This window comes from Echinops telfairi, unplaced genomic scaffold, assembly GCF_000313985.2.
Source record: "Echinops telfairi isolate 266 unplaced genomic scaffold, ASM31398v2 ScPeMD7_5592;HRSCAF=6446, whole genome shotgun sequence".
Taxonomy (NCBI): Eukaryota; Metazoa; Chordata; class Mammalia; order Afrosoricida; family Tenrecidae; genus Echinops; species Echinops telfairi.
In genome coordinates, this window is record NW_022109491.1 from 19954039 (window position 1) to 19969922 (window position 15884).

Below are 15884 nucleotides of genomic sequence, written 5' to 3' on the forward strand. Positions count from 1 at the left end.
GGGGGGGCGCGGGCAGAGCTCTCATGTGGGGCACTCTGGCTCTTTCTGGCTTCCTCCCCACTCTCTTCTTCCATGGGTTTGAGAATCCACTGCAACTACAGCCTGTCCCCGCTCTCTCCACCACCGCCCCAGTCACCGTACAGGGCTCTGCTCTGGTCCTGGGAACTACGATCACAAGGCTATCTGACCAAGAGCTTAGGTGCCAGGCACATCACAAGACTTCTTCTGATCCTCACGGCAACCTGGGGACCTATGGCCATTATTAAGTTGGTTCTCCTCAGAGTGAATATGCCCCCTAGGGTTTGGGCGACTGTACGCCTTTACGTGGACAGACAGCCTCATCTTTCTCCCCTGGGACAGCTGGTGGGTTTGAACCACCAACCTTGCAGTTAGCAGCCCAATGTGTAGCTCACTGCATCACCAGGCATCCTTTTCTCCACTGACTGCCTTTGAGTCCATGCTGACTCCTAGTGACCCCACTGGACAGGTAGAACAGCATTTCTCAACCTGTGGGTCTCGATCCCTTTGGGGGTCTCACAACCCTTTCACAGCGGTCGCCTAAGACCATTGGAAAACACCTATTCCCGATGGTCTTAGGAACCGAGACACCGCTCCTCTGTCTGTCTCCAGGCGGGTCTGCCCACTTGCAAATGCGCTCGCCTACTAGTACCCAGCATGAAGATTGTTACCCATGCTACACCACGCTTCAAGGCAAAATTTCATTTATTTATCGTTAGAAAAAAACATTTCACTATATAGAATGACCTATTGTTTTGACGATTCATCACTATGCTTTAATTATGTTCAATTTGTAACAATGACAACATATCCTGCCTATCAGATATCTGCATGATAATTCATAACAGTAGCAAAATGACAGTGATGGAGTAGCAACGAAAATAATGTTATGGTTGGGGGTCACTGCCCTATGAGGAACTGTACGAAAGGGTTGAGGCATGAGGAAGGTGGAGAACCACTGGGGTAGAGCATCCCTTGTGAGTTCCCAAGACCGGAACACTCCCTTGGAGTGGCCAGTGGTTTCAAATGACCGACTTCACAGTTAGCAGACCAAGATGTCACCACTAGGCCACGAGCGGTCCTCACAGCCCAGAAACTTGAAACCCCCGCCATCCCCTTGGTCACAGCCCTACAGGACAACGGGGAGCTGCCCTTGTGGGTTACTGAGACTGGAACTCTTTAAAGCAGTGGTTCTCAACCTCCCCAATGCTGCGACCCTTTCATACAGGTCCTCCTGTGGTGGTGACCCCCAACCATAAAACTATCTTCGTGGCTACTTCACAAGTGTCATTTTATTACTGTTATGAATCAGGCGACCCCTGTGAAAGGGTCGTTCGACCCCAAAGGGGTCGCGACCCACAGGTTGAGAACCGCTGGTTTACAGTAATAGCAAACCCTCTCTGTCCCTCAGGGTGGCCAGTGAGCTCAAACAGCTGAGGGGGAGGTATTTCCTCACTGGTAATACTAAGGGAAACCGAGCCCCCAGACAGATTTCACTGAGCACACAAGGACTTTCACATGGGTCACTGACCCATATAGAATGCCCCCGGGCAAAGAGACAGGCTGGAGACCTGCTGATCATACCATCCCCAAGCCCCTCTGAACGAAGAATGTAACTGCAGCCCAGGGACAACTCGTCTTCGCCCTTGTTCCTTGAAAAGACTGTTTCTAAGCACCCCGAGTTTCCTGGGTCATTGAGACACCAGGAAGGGGAGGAAGGACACAGGGCTGATTTGCACTCCTGTTAAGCAGCAGCTAATATTCCACGCGAAGGATCTCCATTGGCTTAGTGGTTATGCGTCGGGCTGCTAACTCGAAAGGTCAGCCGTTTGAAACCACCAACCCCTCCATGGGAGAAAGCCTGGGCTTTCTACTCCTGTAGAGTTATGGTCTCAGACTCACAGGGCACTTCTGCCCTGTCCTGTAGGAGGTTAACTGTGAGTTGGCATCGGCTGGATGGCAGTGATTCGGTTTAATATTCCACCCTGGATCCATTCCCTTTCTCTAAAACTCTCCTCGTAACCAGCCGCAGATGAAAGCTTCGTTCTCTGATCAGGTTTTCCCTGTACGCACACAAATGACCTGGCCAAATGAGCCCCAACGTCTCACTTCTTTGTGCTTGGATTAGCCCTGGGGGCCTGGTACTGAACACACTCCACTGCTAACCAAACGCTTGGTTTGGGTTGGGTGCTTACTAGGTGTTCGCGGCACCAGGACGTATAGCTCCTTCAAAGCTGGCACAGTGTCCCAACGCTGCTGGTGGGAATGCCCAGGCGACAGCGGTGGGAGACAGGGACTAGTGTGGCAGCTGCTTAAAGAGTTAAATGTACATAAAGCTGAAACACCAGTGGCCACTGGGTAGATTCCAACCCATGGTGACCTCCTCCTTGTGTGTCAGAGTAGAACTGTGGCCCATAAGGCTTTCAGTGGCTCCGGTTTGGGGAGGCAGCGCTTTGGAAGGACCTCTGGGTAGACCAGATCTGCCAAACTTTCAGTTAGTGGCCAGATGTGTTAGCCCTTTATATTATCCAGGACTTTTGTCTGAGACAGCAAATTCCACTCACCCCTAGGAACCCACCCACAAGCACTGCACGCATATGTTCACACCAAGTCTTGTACACAAATGTTCAAACCTGGAAACAATAACAGACCATTAAAAATAAAAAACAAACTCACTGTTATCGAGTCGATTCTGACTCATAGCAACTCCATCTCTGTGTTAGTCTGGGTACTTTAGAGAAACAGATCCACAACAACTCATGTAAAAGAGAGAGTTTTATGTAAAGATTAAGTGTGCATTAAGAAAATATCCCAACCCAATGCTGCCCAAGCCTACAAGTCCAACATTAACCCATTAACCCATATGTCCAACACCAACCCACAAAGTCCCCCTCCATCTCACAAAACAGAGGCATGATGCCGACTGCAGGAGGAAAGTGAGTCAGTGGATGTGTAAGCATGTCAGCACTGGCAGGGGTCTCCACACGGCTGCTCCAGCACCCAGGGCTGCATCGGGGTAGGTCCATGTGGCTTCTCTTCGGGGATGTCTTGCAGGAAGTCAGCCTTGCCGGCTGAAGCAGGGAACTGCTAAGGCAGCTGCACCCTCGTCCAACCACCAGAAAGCAAGAGACCAGAGAACTCAAAAGGCGAGGCTCACCCACCCATTTATCCCTCCGCCTTTCAATTAATCCCACATGTGTTTATCGGCCAGGTTGGCACAATAAATTAACTAACTCAGTCTCTGGGACTGGAAGTCTCAGAAATATGGGAATTGAAAGTCTCAAGTGAGCCCTGCCTGGTGGCAGAGTGCCTGCTAAATGCAAGGTCAGCAGTTCAAAACCACCAGTCATTCCTTGGGAGAAAGAGAAAGCTTTCTATTCCTATAAAGATTTACAATCTCAGAAACCCACAGGCGCAGTTCTACTCTGTCCCATAGGGTCAGTATGAGTCGGAGCAGAGGAGCCGGCCCCGGCAATTAAAAGGGGCAACCTATGAAAGCATGGGAATAACATAGATGTATCTTCAAAGCATTGTGCTGAGAGAGAGAGGCTGACATCGAAGAGCCGTGCTACATATATGCTTGCATTTACATGAGCACTCTAGTCCACGTGAGGAAAACCACAGAGGCAGCAAACAGATTCAGGGCTGCCTAGGGTTAGAGGTAGGACTAGAACTTGACCACAAATGAGCTCAAGCAAATATTTAGGGGGGTGGGGGTCGGACGTATTCTAAAACCGGCGGTGACACTGCAAAGCTGTATTAATGCATGCGAGCCCACCCTGTGGCAGGCTGAAAGCACACAAACTTTCTGCTATGTGAATTATCCTGCCCCCCCCAAAAAGATAATATTTAAAAATAAAAAAGAACTGGAGCCGGGGCGGGCGGACCAAGGAGGGTTCTCAGGGTAATGTTAGCTTGGTACAGGGCACTGAACCGGGAAGTCAGAAAACCTCCTTTCGATTCCTGGCTCTCCGGTTGGCCCGCCCTGCAGGTGTGGCTGAGCAGTCAACCGCTCCGTGACTCTGCTTCCCCAATTGTAACAATCATAGCAGTGATGATAACTCGTGTGTGAACCCTGGCCTATGCTAAGCCTGCGCCCCATGCACTGACCCAACCGCCTCGTGGCACGAGCCCTCCCCATCCCTCCCACTTCACAGCTGAAGGAACTGAGGTCAGGGGTTCAATGATGCCTGACACAGTGCACCCACGGGGGTTGACTTCTGAGCCCCATGCTTCTCTGGCCAGCATCATGTGTTTGACACCTGCCCTTGAGCTCAGGGTCCAGCTCTACGTGTTCCCAGAGTGTCCTCAATGGGATAAAGTCACACCCTCCTTGACTGTGCAAGACCTGTGACCGTAGGGGTGGCCCACGGCCCCCTCTGCACCTGCTGCTGTGTCCCTGGAGCTCTGGCCTGCCGTGTCCAGGCCAACAGGGTGACAAGCTGCTCAGCCCCGGCTTCTCTGAAGAGCTTCCCAGGTTTTCTCTCTGTCAAGAGCATCGCTCTGTCCAGGCTCAGCAGCAGCATCACGAAATATCTTGGTTAGAAAGACCTTTAGAAACTTCTGGAAGCTTCAGCAGTTTCCGTGTCTTGGACATCTGTACTCCCCCCTCAACCAGCATGGCCCCATTTTGCTCGGTCTTATCTGTTGCCCTTTCTCAGAAGATTTCTGAAGAAATGGTCCTGCTACTTCTTTAAAAGTTTGCGAGCTGCTGTTCTGTGCCAATTCCTGAATTCCCAGGTAAAGAAACGGAGGCCTGGAGGGGGCAATTGCTTGCTGAGAGTCCCAGAAGTCATGATTGTCAGGCCCTGGGAAGAGCCAGGCTCTGTCCACACCTCCGTAACAACTGTCTCTGGTGTCAGCCTTGCCACCCTGTGATGCCATTCTGGAAGATTCCTTAGCTACAGGCGAGAGGTAGCTGGAGCCACAACCACTCCCAGGCTTCCCACCCATTTCCTTTCACTGCGGGCGTCTCTGAGGCCAGGGCTGGTCACCGTGGATGCTCCCCAGGCCAGCTGCCTACACCAGTCTGGGACCACAGGAGGTACCAAATCAAACGCAGGGAAAGTTTGATAATTGGTCAAGAGAGACAGCTAACAACATTCCTCGCGACAGAGACAAACAACACTTATTTGTAATCGTTCCTTCCCTAACGTGAAGGAAAGTTCCACCCAGACAACACAACATTATGTGACATTTGTCGAAGCTGTGTTTATCTCGGCGATTAGACAGGTCCGTGGTGTTTGGCTGTCCCGCGTCCTCCAGTGATGAGAGCTGCAGCGTGACAGCCTATCGGCGTCCCAGGAATAAGAGCACAACTTCTTCTCCTGCTCACCCTTGTCCAGGAGAGAGAGAGTATGGGGGTGTGGGGGTGGAGGCTTTATCAGCGTGGTGCTAAAATTGGCCCTTGGGTTGACTTGTAGGTAATTGATCCTCTGACGCTGACAAACGCTTAGGACAAAAGGTATAAATGACAGGAGAGTCATGCTGCCACCGAGCAAGCTCGGAGCTGGAGCCCAGGAACTAGAGGCGTGCCTCCAAGCCGAGAGAGACAAGCCTCCTTTGAGGTGAGGGGGTGACCCCAGGGATGGGGCTGGATGGGGGCAAGAGGCACCGAGTCAAAGGGGCCCGGCTCCACCCTCTTTGCCTGTGGACCGCTGAGCACACGGGGGTTGGGGGGCTCTCTCTGTACAGAATAGCCCATCAGGGGCTCTGGCACCTGCTGCCGATGGTTGGCGCCATACTGTGGGAGTCCCAGCTGCCGAAGCACCTTAGCCTCTTGGGGGCCTGGCAGGTGGACGTGTTCCATGCATCCATTAGAGGAGAGGGAGGGAGGTGTCGATGCACCTTCAAGGGTGTGCAGGCAGGCTCCGGGGCTACTTGTCCTGTCGATGACAGGGACTGTCAGGGATACAGAGGAGCCAAGTGGTTGTGCAAATCAATACCGCTTGTTGATCGCTCAGAACCAGTTTTCAGCATTAATTGGCTGGAAACAGCATTTTGCTTTCTTGCTCAATGGCAGCCACACCCCGTCGTCTCGGTATTAGACCCAGCTGTCCATGCTGGCGGCTCCACTCCTAGCTCTGTCCGCCTCCACCGTGAGCAGCCTCACACCCGCTCTAGACGGAGGAGGGCGCCACGCTGGGATGAGAGTCACGGTGCTTCCTCACTTGGCACTCTGACACTTCCTTCCACTGAGACCGCTTGCTGAAACAGTCCGAGAACTGGCCCAGGCAGGCTTTTCCTTGCTGCTGTGAAGGATTGCCCAGTGGATTTTGACTCGTAGCCACTGTAGAACGTCCGCACAGGGGTCTCTAGTCTGCCCTCGGGTCAGATCTTACTGCTCTGTGGAGCCACTAGGGGGGTTTGAGCCAGCAAGCTTTCTGTTAGGAACCAAGAGCTTATTGGTTGTGTGACTCCTTAATCCTTGTCCCTGCTTTCTAGCCACCGGGGCATCTCATGGTAATACTTACTCATTGCCACCGAGTCCCTGTGGACTCAGAGTGACCCTATAGAACAGGGCAGAACTGCCCCTGTGAGTTTCCAAGACTGTTAACTGTTTATGGGAGTAGAAAGCCTCGTCTTTCTCCTGCAGAGCGGCTGGGGGTTTGACCTGCCAACCTTGCAGATCACAGCCCAGTGCCTAACCACTACACCGCCTGTGGGTCCCTGCGTGGCGTTGCTTTAGGATTCTCAAATGGAAAAGTAGAGCATTTGGGAAAGGTTGAAGATTTTCCTCGCCCTGACCCCCCATACACACACCCAGGTGTTCAAAAGTGGCCTTGCTGATTTGGGCAATGGAGGTCTGCTCTCTGTCTGTGGTGGAAGGTCGACATCAGCAGGATTCTCCAAGCTTTCTTGGCAGGAAGGCTGGCAAAAGGTGCCAACGGCCATTGAGAAATTGCCATTCACGACCTCAGACATATCTCATTACAGAACTGGCTGGGAAGCAGTGCGTAGAGCAAGCTGGTATTCATAACGGGAAGATAATAAGCTCTAAAAGTGCCTTTGGAGTCAATGTGCTACATTTCAGCCCATGGATTCCGGGTACTGAGAACAGCCCCGTGGACCATGTCTGACAACAGCTACTGTAGCCTTGCTTGTCCAGACCCAACCCATCTCTGACCGCCAGCCAGCCCCTGGGGAAAGCCGGCTGTTTCCCATGACTGTCTGTGGAATCTTGTGACCCGTGCATTAGGTCCCCTTGTCCCGTGGTGTGTGACAGCCTTTTATGCTTCTGAGCCACCTGTGATGACTGTGTGATCGGCCTTGTCTTGGGTGAGCAGGTGTCTCAGTACTGACTTCAGCCTTCTTACTAGGTGGCTTTCAACCCCCGACCCCCGGAGTGCAGGTGCTCCTGTGACAGAGGGAAAGCTTTCTGTGTCCTGGGAGCGGTGTCCCCGTGCCTCCTGAATAGGGAGCGCTGGGAACAGAGCGTCGTGTCGGGGAGCCAGGGAACTGGGGTACCCATTCTGATGTGCGTCCTCCGAAATGAATTTGATGGGGAGGAGGCCTTCCCCTCTCTGGACTCCGCTCCTTGGCTGTAAAGTGGGTGTCAGGGGCCCTGCTCCCGAGAGCAGGAGTGAGGAGCGGGGGCTGGGGGATTTAGACTCAGAGGGGAAGCTCGGGCTTTGCTCTGGTGGGAGGAAGCTGGGGTGGGGGTGGGAGGGCTCACGACGCTAGGAAGCTGTTCTACTCTGCCCTAGAGCTGCGCTTCTCAACCTGTGAGTCGTGACCTCTTTGGAGGTTGAACGACCCTTTCACAGGGGTCGCCCGATTCATAACAGTAGCAAAATGACAATGATGAAGTAGCAACGAAAATAATGTTATGGTTGGGGGTCACCACCACATGAGGATCTGTATGAAAGGGTCGCGGCATTAGGAAGGTTGAGAACCACTGGTCTCAGAGTGTTGCCCTGAATCAGAAGGGCCTTCAAAGGCAGTAGGTATTGTGTGTGTGTGTGTGTGTGTGTGTGTGTGTGTGTGTGTGTGAAGATAGACACTAAAAGGGGAGCCCTTGGGGACAGAGACCATGGTCTAGGCTTTTCTCTAGCTCTAGTTGCTAGGTGGAACAGTAGAGACTGAGCCCTGGGAGACAGGAATAACCGCTCATCTGCTAACAAAAAGGTCAGTCAGCCACGTCAGCCTGTCAGTGGGTGAAAAGCCCCAGCCGCCTGCGTCCACGAGGCCCACAGGCCAGGAAGTCCTCTGGGAGCAGTCTAACTGGGTCCCGTGGGGGCCTCGATGACTTGGAATCGACCCCAGGGCACACAACAATCGCAAAGGCCGGGGCGGGGATGGGGTGGGGGTGCTTGAAAAGTTCATGGAGAAATGGAACTAAAAGAGAGTGGCATTTTCCCATGACCATTTGAAGCCCCTTCACCTCTGTGGGCTGAGAGGATTTGGGCTGGTCACCAGGTGAGAAAGCATTCCTAACAGTAAGAGCTGCCTGGGAAGAAGACAGGCTGGCTTGGGGGTAGTGAGTTCCCCGTCACTCACGGGCAGCAAGTGTCCAGTGGGAACTGGAGGACTGCCTGTGTGTGTGTGGTGGGGAGGGGCTGAGAACTGGAGGCCCGGCCGGCCACACTCTCCAGCTCTGGAAGGGCACTGGCCAGACTTCACCCAGCAGCTCCTGATGGGTGCCCCCAGTGCCCGGGAGAGGTGGGTGATGTCTGAGAGCAAGGTGGGCTCAGAAAAGGAAGGTGGTCCTGCCTGTGTAGGCTGGTTGGCCGGAGCTCTCTCCTCAGCAGGCCTGGATGGGAAAGGTACAGAGGGGAAGAGGGTCTTGTCCCTCTCAGAGCTTCTAGATGGATCTGCATTCCCTCCTCCCCTGCTGAGAGTCAGGGGGTGGGGTGGGGTTTGAGGGAGACCCGGTTCCAGCCTTTCCCCTACAGGGGCAGGTTCAAGTGGGCAGCAATGACCTCCCTAGACAGCTAGGGCGGGCCCTTTCCCTGCTGAATGCCTCCCCTAAAGGCAGAGCAGCTCTGTCAACAGACCCCAATTAAGGGTAATTAGGAGACCTGTGAGATTATTCTGCCATCCCGGCTCCCCAGGCTCTGAGGAAGTTAGACATCTGCAGCGAGATCTAAGATCGACTTCCCTTTCCTACAGCTCTCCCCAGAGGAAGGCAGGCCAGCCCAGCCCGGAGAGGGGGTCTGAAATTGCACACTCAGCCAAGGCCTGTTGACGCTTCTCTCCCATCAGGCCCTGTAGCTGCCTCATCCCCTCTGACCCTCACAAGGGCCTCATGCAGGAGGGCGAGGGCCTATTGCCACTGAAAGATGGGCAAATGGAGGCCCAGCAAAGAGAAGCTGATTGTCCTGGGACAGAGCCAGTGATAGTAGAGCCTAGATTTGTGATCAGTGTTGTCTGACTCACAGCTCCCAACAATCGGTGTCACCTGGGTGGGGGCACTTCCAGGCACTGAAAGGGGGTGCCTGCGCCTGCCTGTCCCTGCCTCAGCCTTGCAGCATGAGGCCGTTTAGCCATGACCCTTCATGACCCTATGAGGTGAACAGGGTGGCTGCCCATTTTGCAGATGGAAAAAAAAAAATGAAGTCAGGGTTTGTGACTGGCAGGGCCAGAACTTGGATCCCGGTCTTTGGGGTTTTTCAGAGTCTGGGATGGTTTGTTTATATCTGAACTCCCAGCTTCCCAAGCACAAGGACCAAGGCTTGTCGCAGGGCTGGGCCCGGTCCACCAACCTCCCTGTGCCTGTGGCTCTGCCTGACCCTCCTTTCCTGTCATTCCCCAGGTGCCACCCAGGGGAAAGGATGCAGCTCTGGGTGTTCTTCCTGCTGCTGCTCACCCTCAGCAGCGGCTCGCATGGCTCAACACCCTCCCTGCCCCTCAGGTAAGCAGCTGTGTTGATGGGACAACCGGTTCCTGGTGCCCCTCCCCACCCTCCTACCCCACCCCACCCCCCGCCAACCCTGCCACAGGGGTTAGGGATGCAGAACCAAGCCATCCTCTCCCTGGGCAGCACCCACTGTCCACATCTGGGAGGGGGGCAGATGCGGAAGGCCAGGGGGACCACCAAGGACTGAGGCTTTCCGGGGTGAACAGGACACAGGGGAGGAGAGGGCCTTGCTGAGACGCGGTGAGCACAGCTCCCACGGTCCCTCCCCTGGCTCCTCTGACCTCTGGCTCTTTCCAGGATGCCGCGGTACGCAGACGCCCTCTTCACCAACAGCTACCGGAGGGTGCTGGGCCAGCTGTCTGCCCGAAAGCTACTCCAGGACATCATGAGCAGGCAGCACAGGTGAGAAGGCATTCCAGTGACTTCTTCCATGCCGCTGTGTGTCCGGGAGACCAGGGACCAGGTTTGGTCCCTTGCCTTGTACAAAACCAAACTCATTGCACCAAGTCAGTCTCGACACACAGGGAGACCCTGTAGGACAGACAGCTGCCCCAGAAGGGGCGCCAAGGGTTATTGAAGCAGACCTCACAGCTTCCTCCGGTGGAGCGGCTGGTGGATTTGAACTGCCGGGAGCAGGTCCAGTTTGAACCTTGCAGTCAGCAGCTGAGCACACAAGCACCGTCCCTCCAGGATGCCTTTCTTCCTTGTCTGGCCTTTCCACAGCCAAAGGGCCCCCAGGTGGGACCCCAGCTTCCCTTTAACCCAGTGCTCGCTGAATACTTAGGTGTGCTTCTCCCCAGGCTAGGCCCCAGCACTCACAATGGGGGTGGTAGGTGCCATTCGGTCACAAGTCCCCGTCATAAACACAGGCTCTACATGGGAAAAAGTACGGCCACTTGTCACCCAGTGAGCCCTTGAGAAGTGTCTGCCATCCTTCTTCAATTCTTTTCGCTCTTTGTCACCACCAACAAAGCAGGTGCTGTTAGCTCTGCTCCCCCAAGAGGCCACCCCATCCAAGAGAGGCAGGGCTAGGGGCCCCAACAGTCTAATTCCACAACCCAGGCAGGTTTTTAGGTTTTCATTTGTCGGGGGAGGAGTCAAACTTAGAGAAAAGGTGCCACACTAGTTTAGCAAGAACTTCCAAGCAGTGGTTCTTCACAAATCCCTAATACTTGACCGTCTTTTCTTACTCGACCTATAACCGAGGGGCCCTCGTGGCACAGCAGATTACAACTTGGGCTGCCAACCCCAAGATCAACAGTTCGAACCCACGAGCTGCTCCTTGGGAGAAAGATGAGGCTTCCTGCTCCCATCAAGAGGGACAGTCTCGGAAACCCACGGGGCAGTCCCACCCTGTCCTGTAGGGTCCAGAGGGGTCAACTCGGTGGCAGTGAGTCTGGTTGGGGAGTCTATGGAGAGGCATTTAGCAACTGTACGTCTCTCGGCCTGTCTCCTCCAGGCCTGTGTGTGTGCTGCCTTTGTTGCTGAACCGAATCCACTTGGGAGGAAGAGTCCATACGACGCTGAGGCGCATAGCTCCTCAGTTTGTGTCTGTTTGAAGAGATCTCACTTTTCCCTGGTCTCGCCGCAATTCTCCCACACTGCACCCTCAGCTGTCCCTTCCTCTAACCACGCAGAGAGAAAAGCCTGGAACCCGGAGCGAAGGTGCGGCTGAGCCGTCGGGCGGAGGGCACGTGGGCAGACCAGAAGCAGATGACACCGGAGAGCATCCTGCTGGCCCTGCTGCAGAAGCACAGGTGGGGGCCGTGCGTGCACGCGCCCTGGTCTGTGTGTCTGGAACCTCAAAGGCCTCCTTCCACGTGGTCTGCCAGGGGAAGGAACGAATCCCTGCCTTCAAAAGATGTGGGGTTCTACCAGGCCAACTGGCCAGTGGGTCCCGTCTGACGTACACCCAGAACCAGAGGAGGGGCATTTAGTGGCAGTACGGCACAATGACTGCCAAGGGTCCCTTTGGACTGTGCAATGTTGACCTAGTCGACGGGGTGTCACCCAGAGTTACCACCATCCTAAAGGCAGGAAAGGAAAGGGAGGGGGAATGAGTCCTGGAGATGACACCGTCCCCACTGCGTGTCCCCAGTGAGCAGCAAGTGGTCAGTCTGAACCTGCGTCAGAAAGGCTTTACTTCAGTGGTTCCCAACCTTCCTCATGCCGAGACCCTTTCGTAGTTCCTCATGTGGTGGGGACCCCCCCAACCTTAACATTATTTTCGTTGCTACTTCATCACTGTCATTTTGCTACCGTCACGAATCGGGCGACCTACAGGTTGAGAGCCGCTGCTTTACTGCATCAACAGTTCTGGGAGAAGGCCCAGGACCCTACACTTGAACAGGTGTCCCAGAGGAGGGGTGGGAAAGCTTCTGAGGCAGCTGATCAGAGAAGTTCGCCCTGGATGTCTGGCCAGGTTCACCACTGGATCAAGTCCAGGAGGATCAGGGCCTGCCTGTGGTGCCTGGCAGAGGGGAAGGTGGCCATGCTATCATGCCCATCACACTGACCCTCACATGCCCAAGGGCATCAGGGGAGACCAGGAGTGAGCCTGCCCTGTTTACAGAAGAGGAAAACAGGCAAAGAGTGGGCAGCGGCTGGTTTAAAGTCAGGCAGGCAGGACCAAGGCCTGTGTTTCCTCCCTGGGGCCTCTGTCCATGGGCTCCCAGCATGGCAAACGGCGTCCTAAGAAATACGGACGTGTTTGGAGAAGCCACTGTCTTTTAGAAATGGATTTGAACACATACTCCCCACTCAGAGCTGTCTGCCTGTTCCCGTGCCTTCCTCCCAACCTAACTGGATGCCAGGAGCCCAGCAATCTCCTGTAGAGATTCCAGTGACAGCCGGGCGACAACGGGAGGACTACGGGAAGGGTGGGGGTTGGAAACTGGACACTTGGGGCCCCAGCCAGGTTCTGTAACCAATGTGCTGCACCGTGCACCATCAGGCTCCGAGTTTCCCCTTCCCTCAGTGAACAGAGGGGGTTCGCTTCAGGGCCTTGCAGGTCCCTCGGGCTAGAACACTAAGAACAGTGCCACCTCTGTGGCCCACAGCCATCCTTAGCTAGCCATTCACCTGCTGTGCCGCCCCACCAGGTGCCAGTAGGCTGAAGTGGCAGGAGGGGACAGCCCTGCAAATGCAGGTTTTGTTCCTGCATTGTCACAGGCTCCCCGGAGAGCAGAGGGCTCACACAGGGAGGGAGGGAGGGAGGGAAGGAGGGAGCTGCAGGGTCCTGACATCTTTGTGGGCAGAAACCAGCTGGCCTCTGATCCTGTGTGCGTGCAGTCACGCTCCATAAGGTTTTCAATGGCTGGAGTTTCAGAGGTAGAACGCCAGGCCTTTCTTCCGGGGGAACTCCAGCCTTCAGCTTGTCAGTGGCAGCTGAGTGTGTTAACCATTTGCACCCCTGAGGGATGAGCGAGTGGTGTTTTTGTTTGTTTGTTTGTTTGATGGTATCATTTTGCGTCCTAAAGAGCCTTGTCAAGAAACCAAGGCTTGGCTTTATCTGCCCTCAGCCCTTCAGCAGGGAACTCTGGGGCCATCGTGGTTATGCACTGGGCTGCTAACCGACAGGTCAGCAGTTCGAAACCACCAGCTGCTCTGAGAAAGACAAGGCTTTCTGCTCTCATGAAGTGTTAGGGTCTCGTGACCCCACAGGGGCAGCTCTCCCCCGTCCTATGGGGTCGCTAGGAGTCGGCATCCACTTGATGGCAGTGAGTTTTGTTTTAGCCTTTTGGGGACCACTCGGTGCCAGGCTCTGTACTGGGGTTCCAGCAGGGGTCCCTGCTCTCCTGGGTACCAGTGGAAGAGATTACTCCATGATGTTGTGATGAACGGTGAAAGATGCCGAGTCTGGTGGGCTTGTGTGCCAGGAGGAAGCGGATCCTGTCTGGACACTAGAGACGGCTTCTTCCAAGGGAAGTGTCCAGCCTGGGTTCATGATGGGAGCGAGGTGGCAGAGCTGGGCCTGAGCCTGAAGTCAGCTTTGCTGCCATGCCTGCGTATCCTACCCTGCAGCCTAGGCAGGCTGCTGGTGACACTGGGGTCACACTGCCAGCTTGGTTCCTCGTGCCCCTGCTCCTGTCTTACTCCACGCCCCCTCCCCATCCAACTCCTCCAGAATGAACTTCTCTCTTTCTGTCTGCAGCCGCCGGGATCCCTGAGGATGAAGACCCTTGCCTGTGCTTGATGCTACCTGTGGCTCAAATATAAAGGAAGCCAGTAAATCCTATTTTTCCCTCTGTAACTACAATAAAATTCCCCGCATATGGGTCTGCATGTCAATTTTCTCTTATCTTCAGCCTAATTTTTTAAATATGTATTTTACCACCAGGTAGTGGTAAAGGTATCTTAAAGAGCGGCCGGCACTCACAAAACACTCAGCGTCTCCCACGCGGCTGCACCTCGCGCATCTTCTCCCACGTTCCCTTTCCCAGGCAAAGGAAAGGTTAAGGGAATTGCCCATGGTCACATACCAGCCAGTGAGAGTGGAGATTCCAACCAGGACTTCAGACGGTCCATGCTAATTCAACCCACAGCCCAAAGTGGGCATTTCTACCCCGGGTAGAATGAATCGGAATCTACAGGCTACGAAGCACCCCTGTGCACTTACTTAAGAAGCACCCGGGAGACTTGTTAGGCTGTAGGTTTGGGCTCAATCTATCTGGAGTGGAAAGGCAAATTCTCAGCGGGAGAGCAAATCAAAATGAATTGGTTTGAAGTCTGAGTTCAGTCCAACCTGGACTCAGGCTCCTCACCTCACTCACTGACTTTGGGGCACTCACCATTGGTTCATCCGGCCAAGTTATGAGGCACCTACTCTTCGGGGCACTGCTCTAAGCATGGGGGATGCAGCCGTGAGCAGACAGACAAGGGCCCTGACAAACAGACAAGCTTACACATAATGTTGGGGAAGACTCACAAAACTAAGAAACATCGACTCTTATCAGACAGGTGGTAAATGCAAAGGGAAAAAAACATCAGTGGCGGGAAGTGCTGGGAGGTATAATTTTCCAAATGGTGTCTATATGTGCTAATTGCTCAGGAAGGTTTTGTGACCTGTCAGTAAACAATTGCAGGATGGGAGGAACTGGCCTAGTGAGTAGCTTGGTGAGGAAAGCGCCCCCCAGAGGCCGGGCAGCAGGCGCGTGAGTGCAGAAACAGAGAGCAGAGGGTGTGGCTGTGAGCGTGACTGAGGGCGGGGGTGGGAGGGAGGGCTGCCCAGAGAGGCTCTCATCCTTCCTGGGAAGGGAACCAGCACAGAGCTGAAGAAGGATGGCCTCTTCTGGAGGGAGAAGATGTACTTGGCAGCCGTTGCTACTTAAAGGGACTCTCAAGTCAGGGGACCCAGTTGAACCACCAAGGGGAAGAGCGTAGAAAGAATAGAGTTCCAGGGATGGATCCCAGAATGCCCTTGGCATTAAGGTTTTGGAGGGGAAAATGAGGAGCAAGCATCGGAGATGGAAAAGGCACAGCCGGTGGACAATAGGAGAAACCAGAGACAGGGGAATCCCCAGAGGCCAACTGAAGAAAGGGTTTCCATTGGGAAGTGACCTACAGTGTCAAAGGCTGCCAAGCGACCATGGGCACCGATGGACGATCTTGGGAAGAACAAACCGGATGAGGAGGAAGATGCGAAAACACAACATCTGGGCTGCTCACTAGGTCGGCCACTCGCCACACAGGCTGGATTTCAGTGTTCCTCCGGGAGAGAACGCGTCACCGTATCGAGAGCCCAAAGGTAGACAAGACACTCATCAACAGACGAATGGATAAATAGTGTGGTATCTATTCACAGCAACAACATAAAGAAATCCATTTGTTCCCATAGACTTTTTAATCTTTTTGGGGACTTTTTTTTTCCTTTTTTTTTTTTAGTTATTTTATTAGGGGCTCATACAACTCTTATCACAGTCCATACATACATCAATTGTGTAAAGCACATTTGTACATTCATTACCTTCATCATTCTCAAAGCATTTGCTCTCCACCTAAGCCCCTG

The 15884-nt window shown here is 54.1% G+C and overlaps 1 protein-coding gene across 1 annotated transcript; it reads left to right on the forward strand.

Moving 5' to 3' along the window:
- Positions 1-5523: 5523 nt before the first annotated feature.
- Positions 5524-14149, forward strand: GHRH (growth hormone releasing hormone). Its single transcript, XM_004698256.2, has 5 exons — positions 5524-5585; positions 9773-9871; positions 10175-10279; positions 11515-11634; positions 14031-14149. Exons 2-5 carry the CDS (start codon positions 9792-9794, stop codon positions 14044-14046), a joined length of 321 nt encoding a protein of 106 aa, XP_004698313.1. The 5' UTR covers positions 5524-5585; positions 9773-9791; the 3' UTR covers positions 14047-14149.
- Positions 14150-15884: the final 1735 nt, after the last annotated feature.